At 39.5% G+C, this 19,592-nt stretch overlaps 1 protein-coding gene across 3 annotated transcripts in view; it reads left to right on the forward strand.

The window, feature by feature from the left end:
- Positions 1–19,592, forward strand: part of LOC130921213 (vitamin D3 receptor B) — a 110,772-nt gene that overhangs the window by 64,967 nt on the left and 26,213 nt on the right. For all 3 annotated transcript variants that reach the window (XM_057844847.1, XM_057844848.1, XM_057844849.1), the window contains exon 5: positions 7,361–7,557. In XM_057844847.1, coding sequence (XP_057700830.1) covers positions 7,361–7,557 — 197 coding nt within the window. The remainder of the gene's footprint in view (positions 1–7,360; positions 7,558–19,592) is intronic.

The following is a 19,592-nucleotide window of genomic DNA, read 5'->3' on the forward strand; positions in this document are numbered from 1 at the left end:
CAAATACACATTTCGCCAGAGGGCAGAACAGTCATTTTAATGAAATAAAATAGAAAATAAGATTCTGTGAGGTACAAGAATGTACTGTTACGCGACCCCAAAAAAACCCACCGGAGACAAAATGGCGGACGAGACTCTGGCGTCGTAATGTCGAAATCACGTATTCTGGTACGTCGTAACCCGGGGACTACCTGTAGTCAATATGCTGAATTGGTCTTCACGTGATTATGGGTCCGGGAAGAAACTCAACATTGAAAAGGTCATTTACATTCAAAAGTCAGTGATGAAAAAGTGCTTCTGAATACTGTACTGCATTGTATTACCGTATATACGTAGTATTACTGTATTGGCCTGAATGTAAGAAAAATGTTTTTTTGCATTAAAATAAGACAAAATAAGAAAAAGAGCGGGTCGACTTGTATCCGCGGTCTAGACGTTATACCCATTCACGACACAAGATGGCGCCAGATATCATTGAAGCGATGTTCTGTCATGACATCTCAGCTACTCTCAAGTTTAACCAGTTTTTAGTATTTTATTGCAATGTTTTTCCTTATTCAGATTTGTTTCAAGACTACAGTTGCAGTTAGACTTCACTTTGATGGTTAATGCAGTTATTGCAATTTTGTTTTTTTATCATAATAGATAGAGGTGTGCGAAATTTCGGATTCTTAGATTATTTGCGATTCGGTCGTGGAAGATTCGAGAACGATTCACAATCATCCAAATTCCGATTATTGAAATATGTCAAGTAAAGCAGAAGTAAAACACACTCAGCGCGACGCACAGTCTTCGGGACGCAATGAGGAACGGCGCGAGGATAGCTAAACATCATGCTTGTCATTACCCGGCCCCTCAGGTAATGCCAATGCTCAACTCACGGCTCTAGCTCAACTCATGCCGCGAGATAAAAAAAACAACAACATACCTGACTGCTGCCGACAGCTGCTACAAAGTACGTCAACATAATGTTACGGTAAATATCATATTTATAAAAGACTAGATGCAATATAGACTCGGTGGCGTTAGCAGCACATCAACAGAAAGCTAGATGCGGGCGTTAATAAACGGCTGCCATCTTAAAGCACTAGACTTCCCTGCAAGGCTGTTGTAGCGAACCTTCCAAGCGAACCTAATTTACTTTTTATCTAAAATACTCTAAAATCGGTAAAATATTGACTTGAATCTATCTTTAAAATAGTTTTAAAACTTTCACATGTCGAAAGTAGACAAAATGGAAATTATGTAATAACGGGAGCAATTTTAACAACTTTAACGGTTGATTCACAACATTAATTGAATGTAGTTTAAAGCTGCTGATACAGAATGGGGATTTGAGTATTGTTTTAAACTGTTAACTTGATACTGAAATAGTCGTTCATTTAAGGCTTTTTTTTTTTTTTTGTAACTAATGTACAAAACATTAAATAGCAGCTAATAGCGGGGGGGGGGGGGGGGGGTGTCATCAATAATCGATTTATAATGGAATTGTAGCCTCTGAATCGTAATCGAATCGTCAGGTGCCCAAAGATTCCCACCTCTAATGATAGATTGGTTTATTTACATTTCAAAAACCAGAAGCCATTCATTTACGAATGTGATTGCACTTTAGTTTACATATTTAAATATTCAGATATTAAGATTTGAATGAGGCAAAATAACATGGTTTTTCTCTCCAATATATTGTTATAATCATTTGTTTCGGCTGTACTGTAATTATTTTCTATATAAAAATTAATTTGGTGTTCAAAAAGTCTTTTTTTTTCAAACATGAGTCCTGAAAAAGAGGGGGTCGTCTTATAATCAGAACCGTCTTATATTCTTGCCAATACCGTATATAACTAAACATTATAGTTGTCCGATATTATCACGTAGCGGATAATATCGGCCGATAAAAATATTTTATAATTATATCGGATAACATCCACATCGGTTTTTCATTATCGGTTTTGAGCAAATGTACATGTTGCCTTCAAAGTGAATGTAGAAGCCTTCTGCCTTTGTACAAAGGCTGGTCACCGCTTAGTTCAGCAGTTATGCTTATTAACCATTAGATGTCTCCAAACTAAAATGCTTGGGATTTGTTGTGTGAGTATTATCAATATTAAAGCATCCAGTGGGACATCACAACACAATTAGTCCACAACAACATACAGTGGCTTGCAACCTTTCGCCACATTTCAGGCTTCAAACATAAAGATATAAAATTTTAATTTTTTTGTCAAGAATCAACAACAAGTGGGACACAATCGTGAAGTGGAACAAAATTTATTGGATAATTTAAACTTTTTTAACAAATAAAAAACTGAAAAGTGGGGCGTGCAATATTATTTGGCCCCCTTGCGTTAATATTTTGTAGCGCCATATTTTGCTCCAATTACAGCTGCAAGTCGCTTGGGGTATGTTTCTATCAGTTTTGCACATCGAGAGACTGACATTCTTGCCCATTCTTCCTCGCAAAACAGCTCGAGCTCAGTGAGGTTGGATGGAGAGTGTTTGTGAACAGCAGTCTTCAGCTCTTTCCACAGATTCTCGATTGGATTCAGGTCTGGACTTTGACTTGGCCATTCTAACACCTGGATACGTTTATTTTTGAACCATTCCATTGTAGATTTGGCTTTATGTTTTGGATCATTGTCCTGTTGGAAGATAAATCTCCGTCCCAGTCTCAGTTCTTGTGCAGATACCAAGAGGTTTTCTTCCAGAATGTTCCTGTATTTGGCTGCATCCATCTTCCCGTCAATTTTAACCATCTTCCCTGTCCCTGCTGAAGAAAAGCAGGCCCAAACCATGATGTTGCCACCACCATGTTTGACAGTGAGGATGGTGTGTTCAGGGTGATGAGCTGTGTTGCTTTTACGCCAAACATATCGTTTTGCATTGTGGCCAAAAAGTTCAAATTTGGTTTCATCTGACCAGAGCACCTTCTTCCACATGTTTGGTGTGTCTCCCAGGTGGCTTGTGGCAAACTTTAAACGAGACTTTTTATGGATATCTTTGAGAAATGGCTTTCTTCTTGCCACTCTTCCATAAAGGCCAGATTTGTGCAGTGTACGACTGATTGTTGTCCTATGGACAGACTCTCCCACCTCAGCTGTAGATCTCTGCAGTTCATCCAGAGTGATCATGGGCCTCTTGGCTGCATCTCTGATCAGTTTTCTCCTTGTTTGAGAAGAAAGTTTGGAAGGACGGCCGGGTCTTGGTAGATTTGCAGTGGTCTGATGCTTCTTCCATTTCAATATGATGGCTTGCACAGTGCTCCTTGAGATGTTTAAAGCTTGGGAAATCTTTTTGTATCCAAATCCGGCTTTAAACTTCTCCACAACGGTATCTCAGACCTTCCTGGTGTGTTCCTTGGTTTTCATAATGCTCTCTGCACTTTAAACAGAACCCTGAGACTATCACAGAGCAGGTGCATTAATACGGAGACTTGATTACACACAGGTGGATGCTATTTATCATCATCGGTCATTTAGGACAACATTGGATCTAGAGCTGAAACGAGTACTCGAGCAACTCGAGTAACTCGAGTTTAAAAACTGATCCGAGTAATTTTATTCACCTCGAGTAATCGTTTATTTTGACAGCTCTAAGCATCAAGTTTTGCTAGGACAACTTTTAATGCGGGACAACGCGCTGTCACGTGCGGAGAGGAAGAAGGGAAAAAAAAAAAAACTTACCGCAGCCGACAGCCGCCACAAACGACACCGACGTTGCTAAATACTAGCCCGCACAATGCTACATTGTTAACAGGTAGCGTCTGGTGCGTCTCATAGAGATCACATGTCTGTTGAACTAGATGCGAAATGACAGAATCGGCCGCGTCTGGGCAGCGTTTGTAAACGGCCGCCATCTTAAAGCAGTACAGCGCTAAGCGCTAATAAAGAGCGCTAAGCGCTAATAAATAAGATTAACGATACTGTCGCTACTAGCTCAGGTAACGTTAGCCCTGCGGAGGGCTAGGTTTCAATTAATTATGACCACTGTCTATGCGTGGCTAACGTGTCTTACATACAGGCTTTAACATAACATAGCATTGTGGAGTGATGAGGGTGTAAAATAAAAACTTAATCATGCTAACTATTAATTTTAGCTCAGTAGTCATTGCTGGATAAAACACCAAGTAGCACTGGTCCCTAATGTGCTCCAATACAGCCTGTATCATACATTTATTTTGAACACTGCAAAAACTCAAAATCCTATCAGGACTTACAGTTTAGACCAACTTAAAACTTAACTAGAACTTAAAAATGGCTTGACACAAAGAGAAATTCAATTGAAACACGTGGGAAAAAATGCTAACTTTTAAGTGATGTGTGTTATCAAGCATTTTTGCTCCGGCATTTTTAGGTAAGATATATATATATATCTATATATATATATATATATATATATATTTTAATAAGATCTAAAAGTTTTTTGAGTTAAAGCAGTGAATTAGTCTTTTTTTTTTTTTAAATTCTAGTTACATCTGAGATGCAATTGTTGGCTGTTTTCAACAATATACATCGAAAATAAAGACATTCATTGACTGAAAATGGTTCAAGATTAGATGAAATGTCTTGTTTTCTCATGTATATGTATAATTGCTCTTCACCTAAAAATATATTTGTTTTATCCGATTACTCGATTAATCGATAGAATTTTCAGTCGATTACTCGATTGCTAAAATATTTGATAGCTGCAGCCCTAATTGGATCATTCAGAGATCCTCACTGAACTTCGGGAGTGAGTTTGCTGCACTGAAAGTAAAGGGGCCGAATAATATTGCACGCCCCACTTTTCAGTTTTTTTATTTGTTAAAAAAGTTTAAATTATCCAATAAATGTTGTGCCACTTCACGATTGTGTCCCACTTGTTGTTGATTCTTGACAAAAAAATTAAATTTCATATCTTTATGTTTGAAGCCTGAAATGTGGCGAAAGGTTGCAAGATTTAAGGGGGCCGAATACTTTTGCAAGGCACTGTATATTGGTATCGGATTCTTGAAATTGGACAATATCGGTTATCAGCAGAGGTGGGTAGAGTAACAAAATATTTTACTCAAGTAAGAGTAGCGTTACTTCAAAATATTATTACTTATATAAACTCTTGTTGTAATGATACTGTACAATAACCCATTACATAAACACATTAAGCCAAAGAAATTAAGAAAAAAAATAAAATCATTGAATTCTAGCGAGAGAAAAAAAAAAACTGGAAATGAAGCATTATTCGTCTAAAGAGCATGAGTGCCCTCCAGTGGAGAAAATAGTCCTTAGTTGAGTAGTGAATATTTCTTTCTTAGTTACTATTATGAAATTAAAAGGATCATGTCACCGGTTTTCCGTGGTCAATCGATGCCAAATAAAAACTGGGAGATAGTTTTAAATCCGTACTTTCATATCATGTTGAGGGCAACACTCCATGTCAAATATTTCACTTTTTTTTTACGATGCTTTAAAGACTCCACATGATTGAAAAGGCTGGCGTGATCATAGAACGGCAAGCTTGCGTCAGATTGGTTTAATGAAGTCATGTATTGTTGCGACGTCTCATTGGTGAAATTGGTAGAGCTACTCTTGGCATCGCTGTCAAAAATATGGATAAATCTAATATAGAGAATAAATAGGAAAAATGCAACGACTTGTGTAGCCCAAAGTAGCAGAGTAAGAGTAGCATTTTTTCTTCACAATTCTACTCAAGTAAAAGTAAAAAAGTATGGCTTAGTAAAACTACTCTTAGAAATACATTTTTCTCAGAAAGTTACTTCCCACCTCTGTTTATCATACAACTTTACTAAACATCTTTTTCTTTTTTATATGAATTGTATGAATAAATCAAGAAAAGTGAGCCATTCTAGCGTAAGCACTGGGAGTAGATGGCATTTCGATAAATTTAATTGTTCATTATTATATTTAGAGCTGCAGCGATTAATCGATTAACTCGAGTATTCGATTAGAAAAAAATAATTGAATTAAATTTTGCCGCTCGAGTATTCATTTAATTAAAGTGACGTTGTAATGGTTTATTTTGAAAGTGTTTGCATTTAGTTTTATTGATTTGGGTGGATACACTGCCTTCTATTCTGCCTCAATTCACATGGCTGAATCCAGGTGCTCCCTGTTAAGACCAACATAAGCAAATTTAAAAAAAAATTTTTTTTTTTTTTTAGCTAATGTTTTTTTTTTTTTTTTTATGCATTCGTAATCTAGTTCATAGGTATTTTTAACCTATTTTTGTGGGAATATGGGTCTGAACTATTTGTTAAGAGCATTGTAAAAATTAGCATTTTATAGCATTTAAACTAGCGGACTTTTGCGATGTAAGTTAGCCAATTGTTCTTTTGTTGTATATAGATCCTTATTTATTTACTTATTTATTTATTTTTTTATACCGTTTGAGACTCAGGTCAGGTAATTTAATTTTAATTTTTAATTTTTTGATTACTTGATTTCTTGAACCAATGGTTTGTCGATTAATCGACTACTAAAATAATCGATAGCTGCAGCCCTAATTATATTAAATCTGCCTAAATGATGCCGCTTGAAGACACACCTGTAAATATGGATGCATGCATTTGAGAGACAATTTGTGACAAAGCGGAAAAGTGCGGGTGAGCTCGTGGCAGACAGGAATTTTAATAACAGATTTGTTTAATTGTCACACGTTCAATAACGCAAATGAAAGAGCATTGCCGACAAGCGATATTTCTCTCTCCAGGGAGGGCATTTAGAGAACAATGTTTAGCATGCAATCTAATACACTGCCAATAACAAACTGTTAATGCAATGTGGGTGTTCCTTTACACCACCGATCTTATTGAATGTGTCGTGGTCATGTCGTCTGAAATGTCGATAATATCTCGTGCGCTAAACAGTTCTACACAGCTGTTGCCTTTACGTCCTGTGGACGACTCATGCACACGTCTAACAGTTAACAGACTCATCTGATCTGTCAGGGATCCTATTTAACTCTGCCCTTAGGCCTATATGTCTGATTTGTTGTGTTTTGAAAAACAAAACAAAAAAACCCCACAGCAACATGTTATTGACAGCCAGCTCACTGACTCTGGCTCTCTCTGGCTCTCTGAGAGCTAATTCAGTGGCTGGAACAACAAGGAGCCCACAGAACAAAGACAATGTTCTCAGTTGTTCAGTGCAGCAGGGGTCCCCATGTGGACTGGTCCCCTCCCATTCTCTTCCTCCAGAGAACAACAACACCCCCGCCCAGTGCTATATTGACATAGCTGTCATCACAATACAAAATACGTCACGCAAAGACATGATGACCTTCTTCCTATAGATTAGTCAACTGTCTGAAAAAAATAACAAAAACGTATAAACAAGCGACTGTTTCTTCATTCTCTCCCCCACCATAGTCATCCTGACAGACGAGGAAGTGCAGAGGAAGAAGGACCTCATTCAGCGGCGAAAGGATGAAGAGGCCCAACGCGAAGCGGAGAGAGAGGCACGGCGTCCTCGACTGACTGACGAACAGAGTCAAGTCATCGCCACACTGGTGGAGGCGCACCACAAAACATTCGACGACTCCTACTCTGACTTCTGCCGCTTCAGGGTTTGTGTCACGTTATGCAATACACCAACTAGGGCTGCAGCTATCGAATGTTTTTTTTTTTTTTTTTTCTATCAATGGGGTACCGCACGCTACACGTCACTTCCACTCATTAATATTCATGACGTTAGCTAATGTGGCTAAGGGGGGGACACGCTACCGTTTGTCCCCAATAGGAAATGAATGGAAATCGCGTACAAAGGAGATGTTTACAGAGCTAAACCTACCAATTCTGTCCGAAAACGATGTCCCTGGTGCCAAATTCACAGGTAAAGATATGGAAGGACATAAAAATGTTCAGTTAAAGCAGTGCTTCTCAATTATTTACTGTTACGCCCCCCCAAAGAAGACGTAAATGTTTCACGCTGCCCTAAACTCTGCCGCCACTGTAAATCGTATCATTTGTCTATAATATGACTATTATAAGTACACCTCTGCCTAACATTGTGTCCTTTTTTCCTATTAAAGAAAAAAAGTAACATAGATCAAATTATAATAAAGTATAATTTTATTAACTTTGTTTTGTTGCCTGAATTAAAAAAAAAAAGTCACATCCAAACTCAAAACACACTCAAGGTACATTTTTGACCATTGGATACTGAAAAATGTAATAAAATCGGTAAACAGTAACTAATTCAAATTGATTAGAAACCTTAACTCATGAGGACAATATGCCAAAAAATTTGACCTAAAAAGCAAAACTGAATAGAAGAAGGGGGAAAAAGTGTCTTTGGACAGAAGGACAGTTTTTATTTTCGCTGCTCACAGTACCACCTCCTTAGTCCTTTGCATTGGTGTGGGGGTATTTTGCACTGAGCATGCTAACAGTGCTCACCGGTTTACTGATATAACACTGACAAAGCGGGACAATTGTTGGCAATATTCGGCACGTTTTCGCTGAAAAACAATCAAGCGGATTATCAATGAGATTGAGGTCTAATGTCTTTAATCCATCCATCCATCCATTATCTTCCGCTTAGTCCGGGGTCGGGTCGCGGGCTAGCAGCTTTAGCAGGGAAGCCCAGACTTCCCTCTCCCCAGCCACTTCAGCCAGCTTCTCCGGCGGGATTCCAAGGCGTTCCCAGGCCAGCCGAGCGACATAGTGTCTCCAGCGTGTCCTGGGTCGACCCCGGGGCCTCCTGCCGGTGGGACATGCCCGGAACACCTTTCCAGGGAGGCGTCCAGGAGGCATCCGAACCAAATGCCCGAGCCACCTCAACTGGCTCCTCTCAACGCGGAGGAGTAGCGGCTCGACACCAAGCCCCTCCCGGATGACCGAGCTTCTCACCCTATCTCTAAGGGAGAGCCCGGACACCCTGCGGAGGAAACTCATTTCGGCCGCTTGTATCCGGGATCTTGTTCTTTCGGTCACGACCCACAGCTCGTGACCATAGGTGAGGGTAGGAACGTAGATCGACCGGTAAATCGAGAGCTTCGCCTTTTGGCTCAGCTCCTTCTTCACCACAACGGACCGGTGCAGAGTCCGCATCACTGCAGACGCTGCACCGATCCGCCTGTCAATCTCCCGCTCCGCTCCCTGAACAAGACCCCAAGATACTTGAACTCCTCCACTTGGGGCAGGATCTCATCCCCGACCCGGAGAGGGCACTCCACCCTTTTCCGGCTAATGTCTTTAAGTGGCGTCTTAATTGATTTGGCTGTCCGCTATAATCATTTTTAGACACGGTTAACATTGGTCTTTCCTCATCTCCCACGGTATGAAAAGTCAAAGCCAAAAGGCAAAAGGCCCGAAAAAAAGCGCATTCTCGGTGGCCGAGGGAGAACCGTAGGTGAGGGCGGTCGTCATGACGATCCCAAGCCGAAAATGGCACTTCTCGGGCGGACCCCTGAGAACCGGAGAAGACGGCGGGTCGCTGCATGAGTCTGGCCGGAAAGCGGCTTTCGAAAACGGCGCACAGCTCTTCATATCGCTTTTCTGTCCTCTTGCTTAGTTCAAAAATACTGCGTGCACTCTGAAAATGAGGAGAGGACAGCGTCACTGCCACCCACTGAGTGGATGTGCAAGTACACTTTATTCTAGTACGGCAAAAAAAAAAAAAAAAAAAAGCATGTTCCCCGAGGTCACACGCGCCACCCCTGGCATCGCTCTGCGCCCCCCTGGGGGGACGCGCCCAACTATTTGAGAAGTACTGAGTTAAAGAGATGGCTTTAGTGTTGAGGGCTGAAAAAGACGGGGGGAAAAAAACGAGCCGACCGAAGCGGAGCCTTAGCTTTTTTTATCGACACCTTTTTCTTACGCGACTGACAATGACATTCTCCTGTTTCAACAATCTGTCCTTTACCACCACATGCCCTGTCTATCTTATATATTATATCCTCTGGTTGTCTTACGACTCTGACCTTTCTTTTGGGGAACCACCGTATTTGCCCGAATATAAGACGGCCCTGAAGACAGCCCCCTCTTTTTCAAGACTCAAGTTTGAAAAAAGACTTTGAACACCAAATTAATTTTCATACAGAAAATAATTACAGTACATCTGAAACAACTGATTATAACAATGTATTTGAGAGAAAAAGCATGTTGTTTTGCCTCATTCAAATCTTAATATCAGAATATTTAAATATGTAAACTAAAGTGCAATCACATTCGTAAATAAATGGCTTCTGGTTTTTGAAATGTAAATAAAGCTATCTATTGTGATAAAACAACAAAATTGCAATAACTGCATTAGCCATCAAAGTGAAGTCTAACTGTAACTGTAGTCTTGAAACAAATCTGAATAAGGAAAAACATTCATGCAAACTGGTTAAACTTAAATGTAAATAAACCAAACAACAAAATTGCAATAACTCCATTAACCATCAAAGTGAAGTCTAACTGTAGTCTTGAAACAAATCTGAATAAGGAAAAACATTGCAATAAAACAATGCAAACTGGTTAAACTTTAGAATAGCTGAGATCTGTCATGACAGAACATCGCTTCAATGATATCTGGCGCCATCTAGTGTCGTGAATGGGTATAACGTCTAGACCGCAAATATAAGACGACCCCCACTTTTTCAGTCTTATTTCAATGCAAAAAACACTTTATTATATTCGGGCCAGTACGGTACATTGATATTTTTGTGTAGCGATCGCAAATGCTACTCGTTGAGAGCCAACGAACACTTAAGTTTTTTTCACTAATAACTCATCTTAATTCTATCATTTATTTACACTTCCCCCTTACTAACGTTTTTTTTTTTTTTTTTTTTTTTTAAACAGAAAAGGTAACAGTGGCAGTCAGATATCATTTTAATTCTTTTCAGGTCATTCATGGTCAGACAGAAGCAGCAAGGCACAACGCCACGCTAAAAAATAAGTTAAAAATATCATGGCTTACCTCTTTGTCCTCTGAAGGAGCATGGCAAGTTGACAACCCAACAAAATTTTTACTGTTTATGAAATGTGAATGGCTTTACCCTGGCTTCACCTAGCTGGCTTTAACGTCCGCGCAAGTTGATTAATAATTCACATTTTTTTCCTCAGAGTTTTTGGTTTCGGGAAAGAAAACATGCTTCATATGTGGAAATGTCTAGAGTCGTTTCTACAAGTTCCAAAAAAGCAATGTGTGATCGGCATGTTCATTTTTGAAAGATTACCAGAGAAAAGTAGCAGAAATAACATTGTTTCTATGCGAGGGTGGGTCTATAATGTCCCACTTCCGCTTTACGATGCAACGTCATGGTCTAAAAATAGCATTCGTGCGATACGCTATTAATGGAGTAATCGGATAAAACAGTTTAGTTACAGAGCAATTATAAATATACATGAGAAAACAAGACATTTCACTTAATAATGAACCATTTTTAAACAATGTCTTTATTTTAGATGTACATTGTTAAAATCTCAGATGTGACTAGAAAAAAAAAACAAATTCACTGCTGTCACTCAAAAAACAAAAACAAGATCTAATAAAACATCTTATTTCTTACCTACAAATTTCATTACGCTTGATAAAACCCATCACTTAAAAGTTAGGTGTTTTGCAATTGAATTTCCATTTGTGTCAAGCTTAATTTTAAGTTCTAGTTTAGTAAGTTTAGTCTAAATTGTAAGTCCTGATAAGGTTTTGAGTTTTAGCGGTGTACAAAATAAATGCATGACACCTGCTGTATTCAAGCACATTTAGCACCAGCGCTTCTTGGCTTCTTATCCATCAATGACTACTGAGCTAAAATTGACAGTTAGATTTATTATGTTTTTATTTTACACCCTCGTCACTCTACAGCGCGGTGTTCTTACGGATCAAGTAAAGCTTGAATGAAAGACATGTTAGTAACGCATCGACACTGGTCAAAATTCATAGAAACCTAGCCTTCCGTAGGGCTAACTTTGTTAGCATAAGGTGACCAAACGTCCTCTTTTGCCCGGACAAGTCCACTTTTCACTTCCTCACCGTAGCGTCCGGCCGGGATTTATAATTCAATTCAATTCGAGTGAGTAAAAAAAGTATTTTCATATAGAACATAATTTATATAAATATTTTTTTTTGTATAAAACTGAATTTTTCTATCCACACAGAGTAGGCACACTTAAAATATATTGAGTAAAATTAGTATCTCGAAGCTGGGCCAAGTGTCCTATTTGCACTACGTTAACATAATTTTACCTTTTCTCGAGTATCACTTCTCCGCTCTTGGAGCAAACAAGGTGTCTTTGATAGAGCTGCAGCGTTGAAGACGTGCTGTAGTGGTATGCAAGATATGTCTTACAGTGAATACATGAAACAGTGTTCCCCTTGATGTTCAGCTTGAAATGCTCCCACAGTTTTGACATTTTCTGCTTCTTCTTGGTGCCTCTGTCTTCTTTTTCGTCGGCTTCTTCGTCGTTACCTCTATATTCATGCATGGTTGAAATCAAATATATTCGCCACCTCTGTCTTCTTCCTGTACGCACGTGACGTCAGCGCGTTGTGCCGCATTGGGTGTTGTCCGGGCAAAACGTTTTGCTTAGAGCTGGCAAAATGAAAACTCCTCGATTAATTTTTAAAATCGAGTTGCTCAAATTATTCGAGTAATCGTTTCAGATCTAATACCAACTAGAGCTGAAACGAATACTCGAGCAACTCGAATAACTCGAGTTTAAAAACTTATCCGAGTAATTTTATTCACCTCGAGGAATCGTTTAATTTTGTCAGCTCTAAGCATCACGTTTTGCCCGGACTACTTTTAATGCGGGACAACGCGCTGACATCACGTGCATAGAGGAAGAAGCAATAAAAAAAAAAAAAACTTACTGCAGCCTACAGCCATTACAAACTGCGCCGACGTTGCTAAAAACTACTCCCGCATGTCGCTACAGTGGTAGCAAGTAGCGTCTGATGCGTGTCATAGATATCACATGTACGTAGAACTAGATGCGAAATGACCGACTTGGCGGCGTTAATAAAACGGCCGCCATCTTAGAGCAGTACACTTCTCAGCGTTCATAAATAAGACTAATGTTACTGTGACTCGCTCACGTAACGTTATTCCTGCGGAGGGCTAGGTTTCTATTCATTATGACTAAAGATACACGATAATATCGGCTGCCGATAATTATCGGCCGATAATGGCAATTATGACGTCACACAGATAATACAGATAATAAAAAAATCAACCGATAATGCAATCCGATAATTATATACTTGATTTAGCCTCCAAATGTGCGCAACCAAGCAGTTTTCTCCACTTCTTCACTGCCGCCTGCTCAACCCCTCCCCTCTCTGAAGCCCCTGTGGGAGGAGGGGTTTAGGAGTACGGCGTCATAGGCTACGTTCATACTACAGGTCTTAATGCACGAATCCGATTTTTTGTCATATCGGTTTTTTTGGCGTGCCCGTTCAGATTGCCTTTGTCCATTGAGACCATTCAAGTATTACGCATGCGCACTAATTCGCAGTCCGACACGCGCTGAACAAGACGACCCGCATGCGCAGAAGCATCAAAACAAATGACACACGTCATCCGTCATTCCAGGGATATCGTATTTTGCTTTTCAAAAGGAGGACACAAATAACAGACATAAATAATCCCCGTTTAGGCTGATATTCAAAGTTTATATGGATCGATAGCATGCACGCACGGTCCGTGCATGTCACACACACATACGGGCAGTTTGCCCCGACCTCGGCCGTGTAGGCAATGTTGAAATATTGCTCACTTGGAGCAGAGAGAAAACTGAGCATTCTCAGGCTTATCCTCAACCCGTTTTTATTTTTTATGACTGTTGTCAAGCCCAGCCGTTCCCCAAATGCCGTGTGTACTGCAAGCTAGGCGCTAATAACGCACAGCGGCACCGCTACGGTAAGCGTCTCTCTCGGTATTTGATGACGTAATTGCTGCATGAAATCCGATTTGGGAGAGTGGACAGTACAGACCGCCGCGACAGTCTGGAAAAATGTGGCCCAGATCGGATTTGAACCACATACGAAAGTGACCCAGATCGGATTTGAAATGGTCCAGTTCTATGCGACTTGTCACGTTCAAACCGTCAAGTTAATGCCTCACTCGAGTCGGAAAAACACGAAAAAATCGGATTCGTGCATTAAGACCTGTAGTATGAACGTAGCCATAGAGGAGGCGGTGTTACACATCAGTGTTGAGGCGCTCTCACTAGCGTGCGTTGCTTTTCCCGTGTGTGAAATGAAATAAACGACGCTCTCGCCATCTACAAAACAGTTCCTCAAGGCCTAAAGAAAGCGTCCTCATTGAACACCACTAGCACTAACCCAGCAGCCATTTAAAACTGCATCACAATGATTTTTGGAACGAATATGCTGCTGCTAGCACGAATGCTAAAGCTATTGTTAACAAATAAACTATAAAGGAAGCTACGGGGCTTGTGACGATACAGAGACGCTGTGGTCCTCCCGGAGTCGGGGTGTTTGGGAATGCAGCCCAAAGCGAGTGGTAAACTCCCATCTATGGCTAAACACCTCACGAGATCGATAGTTGACAAGTAGCTGTCTTCCGACGGAGCCCGCCGGTCCGGCAGGCCGCCGCCGCCTCACCCTAGGCGGGTAGAGCATGAGAGCTTAGCCATGCACCGAATGCGCCGCAGCAAGCCGGCCGGGGCGGGCGGATATACGGTACGAACTTAGCTGCCGCCGCCACTCCAGTTCAAGACAGATGCCTGGCGCGGGTGCTAATTTGGCAGCCGGGCGGACTGAAGGGCACAGGCGGGAGGAAATTCCCGAAATGACCCGATAGCCAAACCCCTGGATGAAAAAATAACGCAGTTTATACGACCACGATTCTTCGTGAAAGACATGCCGATCACATCAGTTTTACCACGGACATTTACACAGGTGATGTCAACAAACCATGTTTATCATGACGGCACAGTGGTTAGTTGATAATTGTAACATGCACTAAACGACACAAAGAAGTCATCCAGTCAGTAATGCATTCAGTACGCTTTAAATTTATGACGTCTTAATCAGATCATTCTTCTTAAATCCAGTCAAATAATTTTCCCCATCTTGTTTGAGTGTTGAAGACTAGTTGAATGCGCCAGATTATTCCACTTACTTGAACTAAATATTGCATTTCTGACAAGTTTTTGTTTTTGTTTTTTTAGGATTATGTATAATAATTTATTGCTTAAAATAAGGCTGTTAATCTTATTTTCAGCTGGCCATTTTTCTTCAAGAAATCTGAGTGAAATATACTTGAAGTGCTGGCAGTTAATTTAACTTATTTCCAATAGATTTACACTGAAAACAAGGGACCTTAACTAGTCTTAAGGAGCTGTGTTTTTGCTGTGTAGTAATGTTATACTTTAGGAATGGCATACTTTTAAAGCCATTTTTGTGCAACTTATGTATTTACTCTGTAAGTAATTGTTGCCAAAAGTTTACCATTACACAATGTCAGACAATCTGTCTTTATTTAGATGTTGGAATTTACTACTACTACTACTTGTTCACATTTGATGTTGAAAAAAAAAGAGCAATATTATTTTTGCACAGCAATATTTTCTCTTGTGTATACTTTAAAATTTTACATAAATCTTAAATAAAATTATCGGCTTGACATTATCGGTTATCGGTTGGAACGAGGAGGAAATTATCGGTTATCGGTATCGGCTGAAAAATGCATTATCGTGCATCACTAATTATGACCACTGTCGATGCGTGGCTAACTCTTACATACAGGCTTTATTTAATTCATTTTGAACACTGCAAAAACTCAAAATCCTATCAGGACTTACAGTTTAGACCAAATTAAAACATAACTCGAACTTATAGCTTGACGCAAGTGGAAATTCAATTGAAACATGTGGGAAAAACGCCTAACTTTTAAGTGATATGTTTTATCAAGCGTAATGACATTTTTAGGTAAGAAATATACATATATATTTTTCATAAGATCTAAAAGTTTTTTTAAGTGAAAGCAGTGAATTAGTCCTTTTTCAGTCACATTTGAGATGGAATTAGGTTGTTGGCTGTTTTCAACAATGTACATCGAAAATAAAGACATTGATTGACTGAAAATGGTTCAATATTAGATGAAATGTCTTGTTTTCTCATCTATATCTATAATTGCTCTTTACCTAAAAAAAAATGTTTTGTCCGATTAATCGATAGAATTTTCAGTCGATTACTAAAATATTAGATAGCTGCAGCCCTAATACCAACATCTACGTCACTAGTAGGGTTTGCTTCTGCCATGTACCACAGTAAATACACAAAACTTTACTGGTGAAACAGTTTTATATAAACCGAAAATACCAAATTAGGTCAAACTACCTGTTATAATCTTGTTTTGTCACATTAATATTATTTTTATGAACAAATGATATTCACAGTATAAAGACACTGATCATATCAATTTCTCAATACTATAATTGAGAAATCTTAATTAATATTCAGGAATTGATTTCTAAAATGATCACTTCAAAAACATTCTTTGAAAATAACTTCCATCAGCGCGAGTTATTTTGTGAAACAGGCCTTGGGGCTGTTCATGTTGTTCTTAGACGCTACTTTGTGACTGCCTGCACACCTCTACTGACTTTTGGTAGACGTTTACCAGTACTTAGGCAGCGTGGGAAAAAGTATATTTTCATTCCAATATGAATTTACAGTATTGGCCCGAATATAAGACGGCCCTGATTATAAGACAGCCCCCTCTTTTTCAAGACTCAAGTTTGGGAAAAAAAAGGGGGTTTTTGAACACCAAATTAATTTTCATACAGGAAATAATCACAGTACATCTGAAACAACTGATTATAACGATATATTTGAGAGAAAAAGCATGTTTTGCCTCATTCAAATCTTAATATCTGAACATTTAAATATGTAAACTAAAGTGCAATCACATTCGTAAATGAATGGCTTCTGATTTTTTAAATGTAAATAAACCAAACAACAAAATTGCAATAACTCCATTAACCATCAAAGTGAAGTCTAACTGTAGTCTTGAAACAAATCTGAATAAGGAAAAACATTGCAATAAAACAATGCAAACTGGTTAAACTTTAGAGTAGCTGAGATCTGTCATGACAGAACATCGGTTCAATGATATCTGGCGCCATTTAGCGTCGTGAACGGGTATAATGTCTAGACCGCGAATATAAGACGACCCCCTCTTTTTCAGTCTTATTTCAATGCAAAAAACGCTGTCTTATTGCTGTGGAGAGATATTAAATACCTTTTTTTTTTTTTTTTTTAACACATATGACAGTAAATTTGGGGATGAGCATACCTGAGCTTGAGAGAAGGGTGATTTCAGAAGCTAGGGATCCCATAGCATACTGTACCTGAGAGTCACAGTGGCAATTTGACTTTTGAGTTTAATATTTATATCAAAATCCCATAATCTGAAATAATATATTCCTCATAAATATGAATAAAACCCATTAAAAACGCACATTAATGGGATGGATACAAGGAAGCATTGCAAACACAGAGAAGTAAATAATAAAGTCTTTGATGGGGGGTAATTGAAGATAAAGGCACCCTTCCGGCTTGACTCAAATTCTTGACTGATAAATGGACTTGAAGCACCTTATCTGGAACTCTAGATTTACGAGACAACCAAGCCGATTTACGAGACAACCAAGCCATCATCTGGGCAAAGTCCTCACATTGTAATGACTTGTCAGCCAGAGCAAAGCAGAGTAAACTGGCCTTGTTAATGCTTTAAATGCTGCTTCTTTGGACGACCAACCCGAGGCCTGTTCTGAGTGGACCCTGCTCTTTTAAAATGCTGGATGATCTTAGCCACTGTGCTGCAGCTCAGTTTCAGGGTGTTGACAATCTTTTTGTAGCCTTGGCCATCTTCATGTAGCGCACCAATAGATCCTCAGAGAGTTCTTTGCCATGTGGTGCCATGTTGGAACTTTCAGTGACCAGCACTGCAAATTTGAACACACCTGCTCCCTATGCACACCTGGACCTACCAACACTAAAGAGTCACATGACATTTTGATTTAGATCTGTGGTTCTCCCCAAGGTTTCTCTTTTCCCATGGGTTTTTTTTTTTGAGTATTTCCTTGCCGCCATGGAGGGTCTAAGGATGAGGGATGCCCAGGACTTGAAGTCATCTCATTCATCTACAGCAGGGGTCCCCAAACTTTTTCCTGTGAGGGCCACATAACTGTTCCCCTTCTCTGATGAGGGGCCGGGGTCCGTTTGTAAAAGAAAAAGTGTGACGATTGCAGGGTGGCGAAATGTAAAAATGTATTTTTTTTCAGAAAGCCACAATCAAATAACCTTTTCTGGATTCTTCACGGAACGTAAGTAAATAGAATAAAAATAATAATATAATAGAAAATAATAAAAATAATAATAACATTGTTAATTAAATAGATAATAACCAAATAACCCTCTCTGGGTTCTTCACAGAAAAAAAAGCCAGAAAATGAATAACACGATTGAAAGGGAAAAAAAAAAAAATCAAAATGTTAAATGGTGTTATACTTGTATAGCGCTTTCCACCTTAAGGCGCTCAAAGCGCTTTACACTACATCGTCATCTACCTACTGGTGACGCAGCACCAGGAGCAATGTGGGGTTCAGTATCTTGCTCAAGGATACTTAGGCAAGTTCATCAGGGCACAGAATCGAACCCACAACCTCTGGGTTGGGGGACAACTACTTTACCACTGAGCCACGCCATCCCCCAAATGCTCTCTGGTTTTGTTCAGGGGGCCGGACCAAATGTGGAGGCGGGCCGTATCCGGCCCGCGTTCCATAGTTTGGGGACCCCTGATCTACTGTATCTGACTGTGTATCAAAATGACTCTGTAAAGCCCTCTAAGACAAACCTGTTTTGATATAGGGCTATGCAAATATAATATAATGGAATTGAATTTTGGAGGGAGAATGACAAGCAGTACTCAATTTGGACATTAAGGGATGTAGTTTCTAAGGGGTGTACTCACTTTTTTGCCAGGGGTTTAGATATTAATGGCTATATTTTGAGTTATTTTGAGGGGAAAATAAATTAACTCTATTATATAAGCTGCACACAGACTATTTTTCATTGTGTCAAAGTGTCATTTTGTCAGTGTTGTCCCATGAAAGATATACTTAAATATCTGCAGAAATGCGAGGGGTGTACTCACTTTTGTGAAAGACTGTATCAGTAGGCGTGTCCTGAAGTATTTCTGACAGTTTTCTACTGGCCTGTTTACTACAACAACATAATAAAAACCTGAAGTTATGGCTTTTAGTTTTGGTGTGCCACCAAGATTTTAATTGGCCCCCTTGAAAAATTTCTGGAGGCGCCACTGACTGTGGCCCTATGTGGAATAGGTTGGAGACCCCTGTTGTAGGTGATGCATGCATGCATGAGTCTGACGTGTAATCGACACATCTCATCTGTGACGGATGCTATATAACCCCGCCGTTATTGTAGACTTGACGAGCATCAGCAGCACTGTATTTTCCTGAGGTTTGTCACTGACAAATCGGTAATATTTCACCATGCTTTCTAGGGGTGTGACAATATATCAAAATGGTGATATATCGTGATACTTTGTATCCCAAAAGATTATCGATATGCTCCTGCCAAGAATCGAGATATCGCTTTAAAAAGGTGTCACTG

This window comes from Corythoichthys intestinalis, chromosome 9, assembly GCF_030265065.1.
Source record: "Corythoichthys intestinalis isolate RoL2023-P3 chromosome 9, ASM3026506v1, whole genome shotgun sequence".
Lineage (NCBI taxonomy): Eukaryota > Metazoa > Chordata > Actinopteri > Syngnathiformes > Syngnathidae > Corythoichthys > Corythoichthys intestinalis.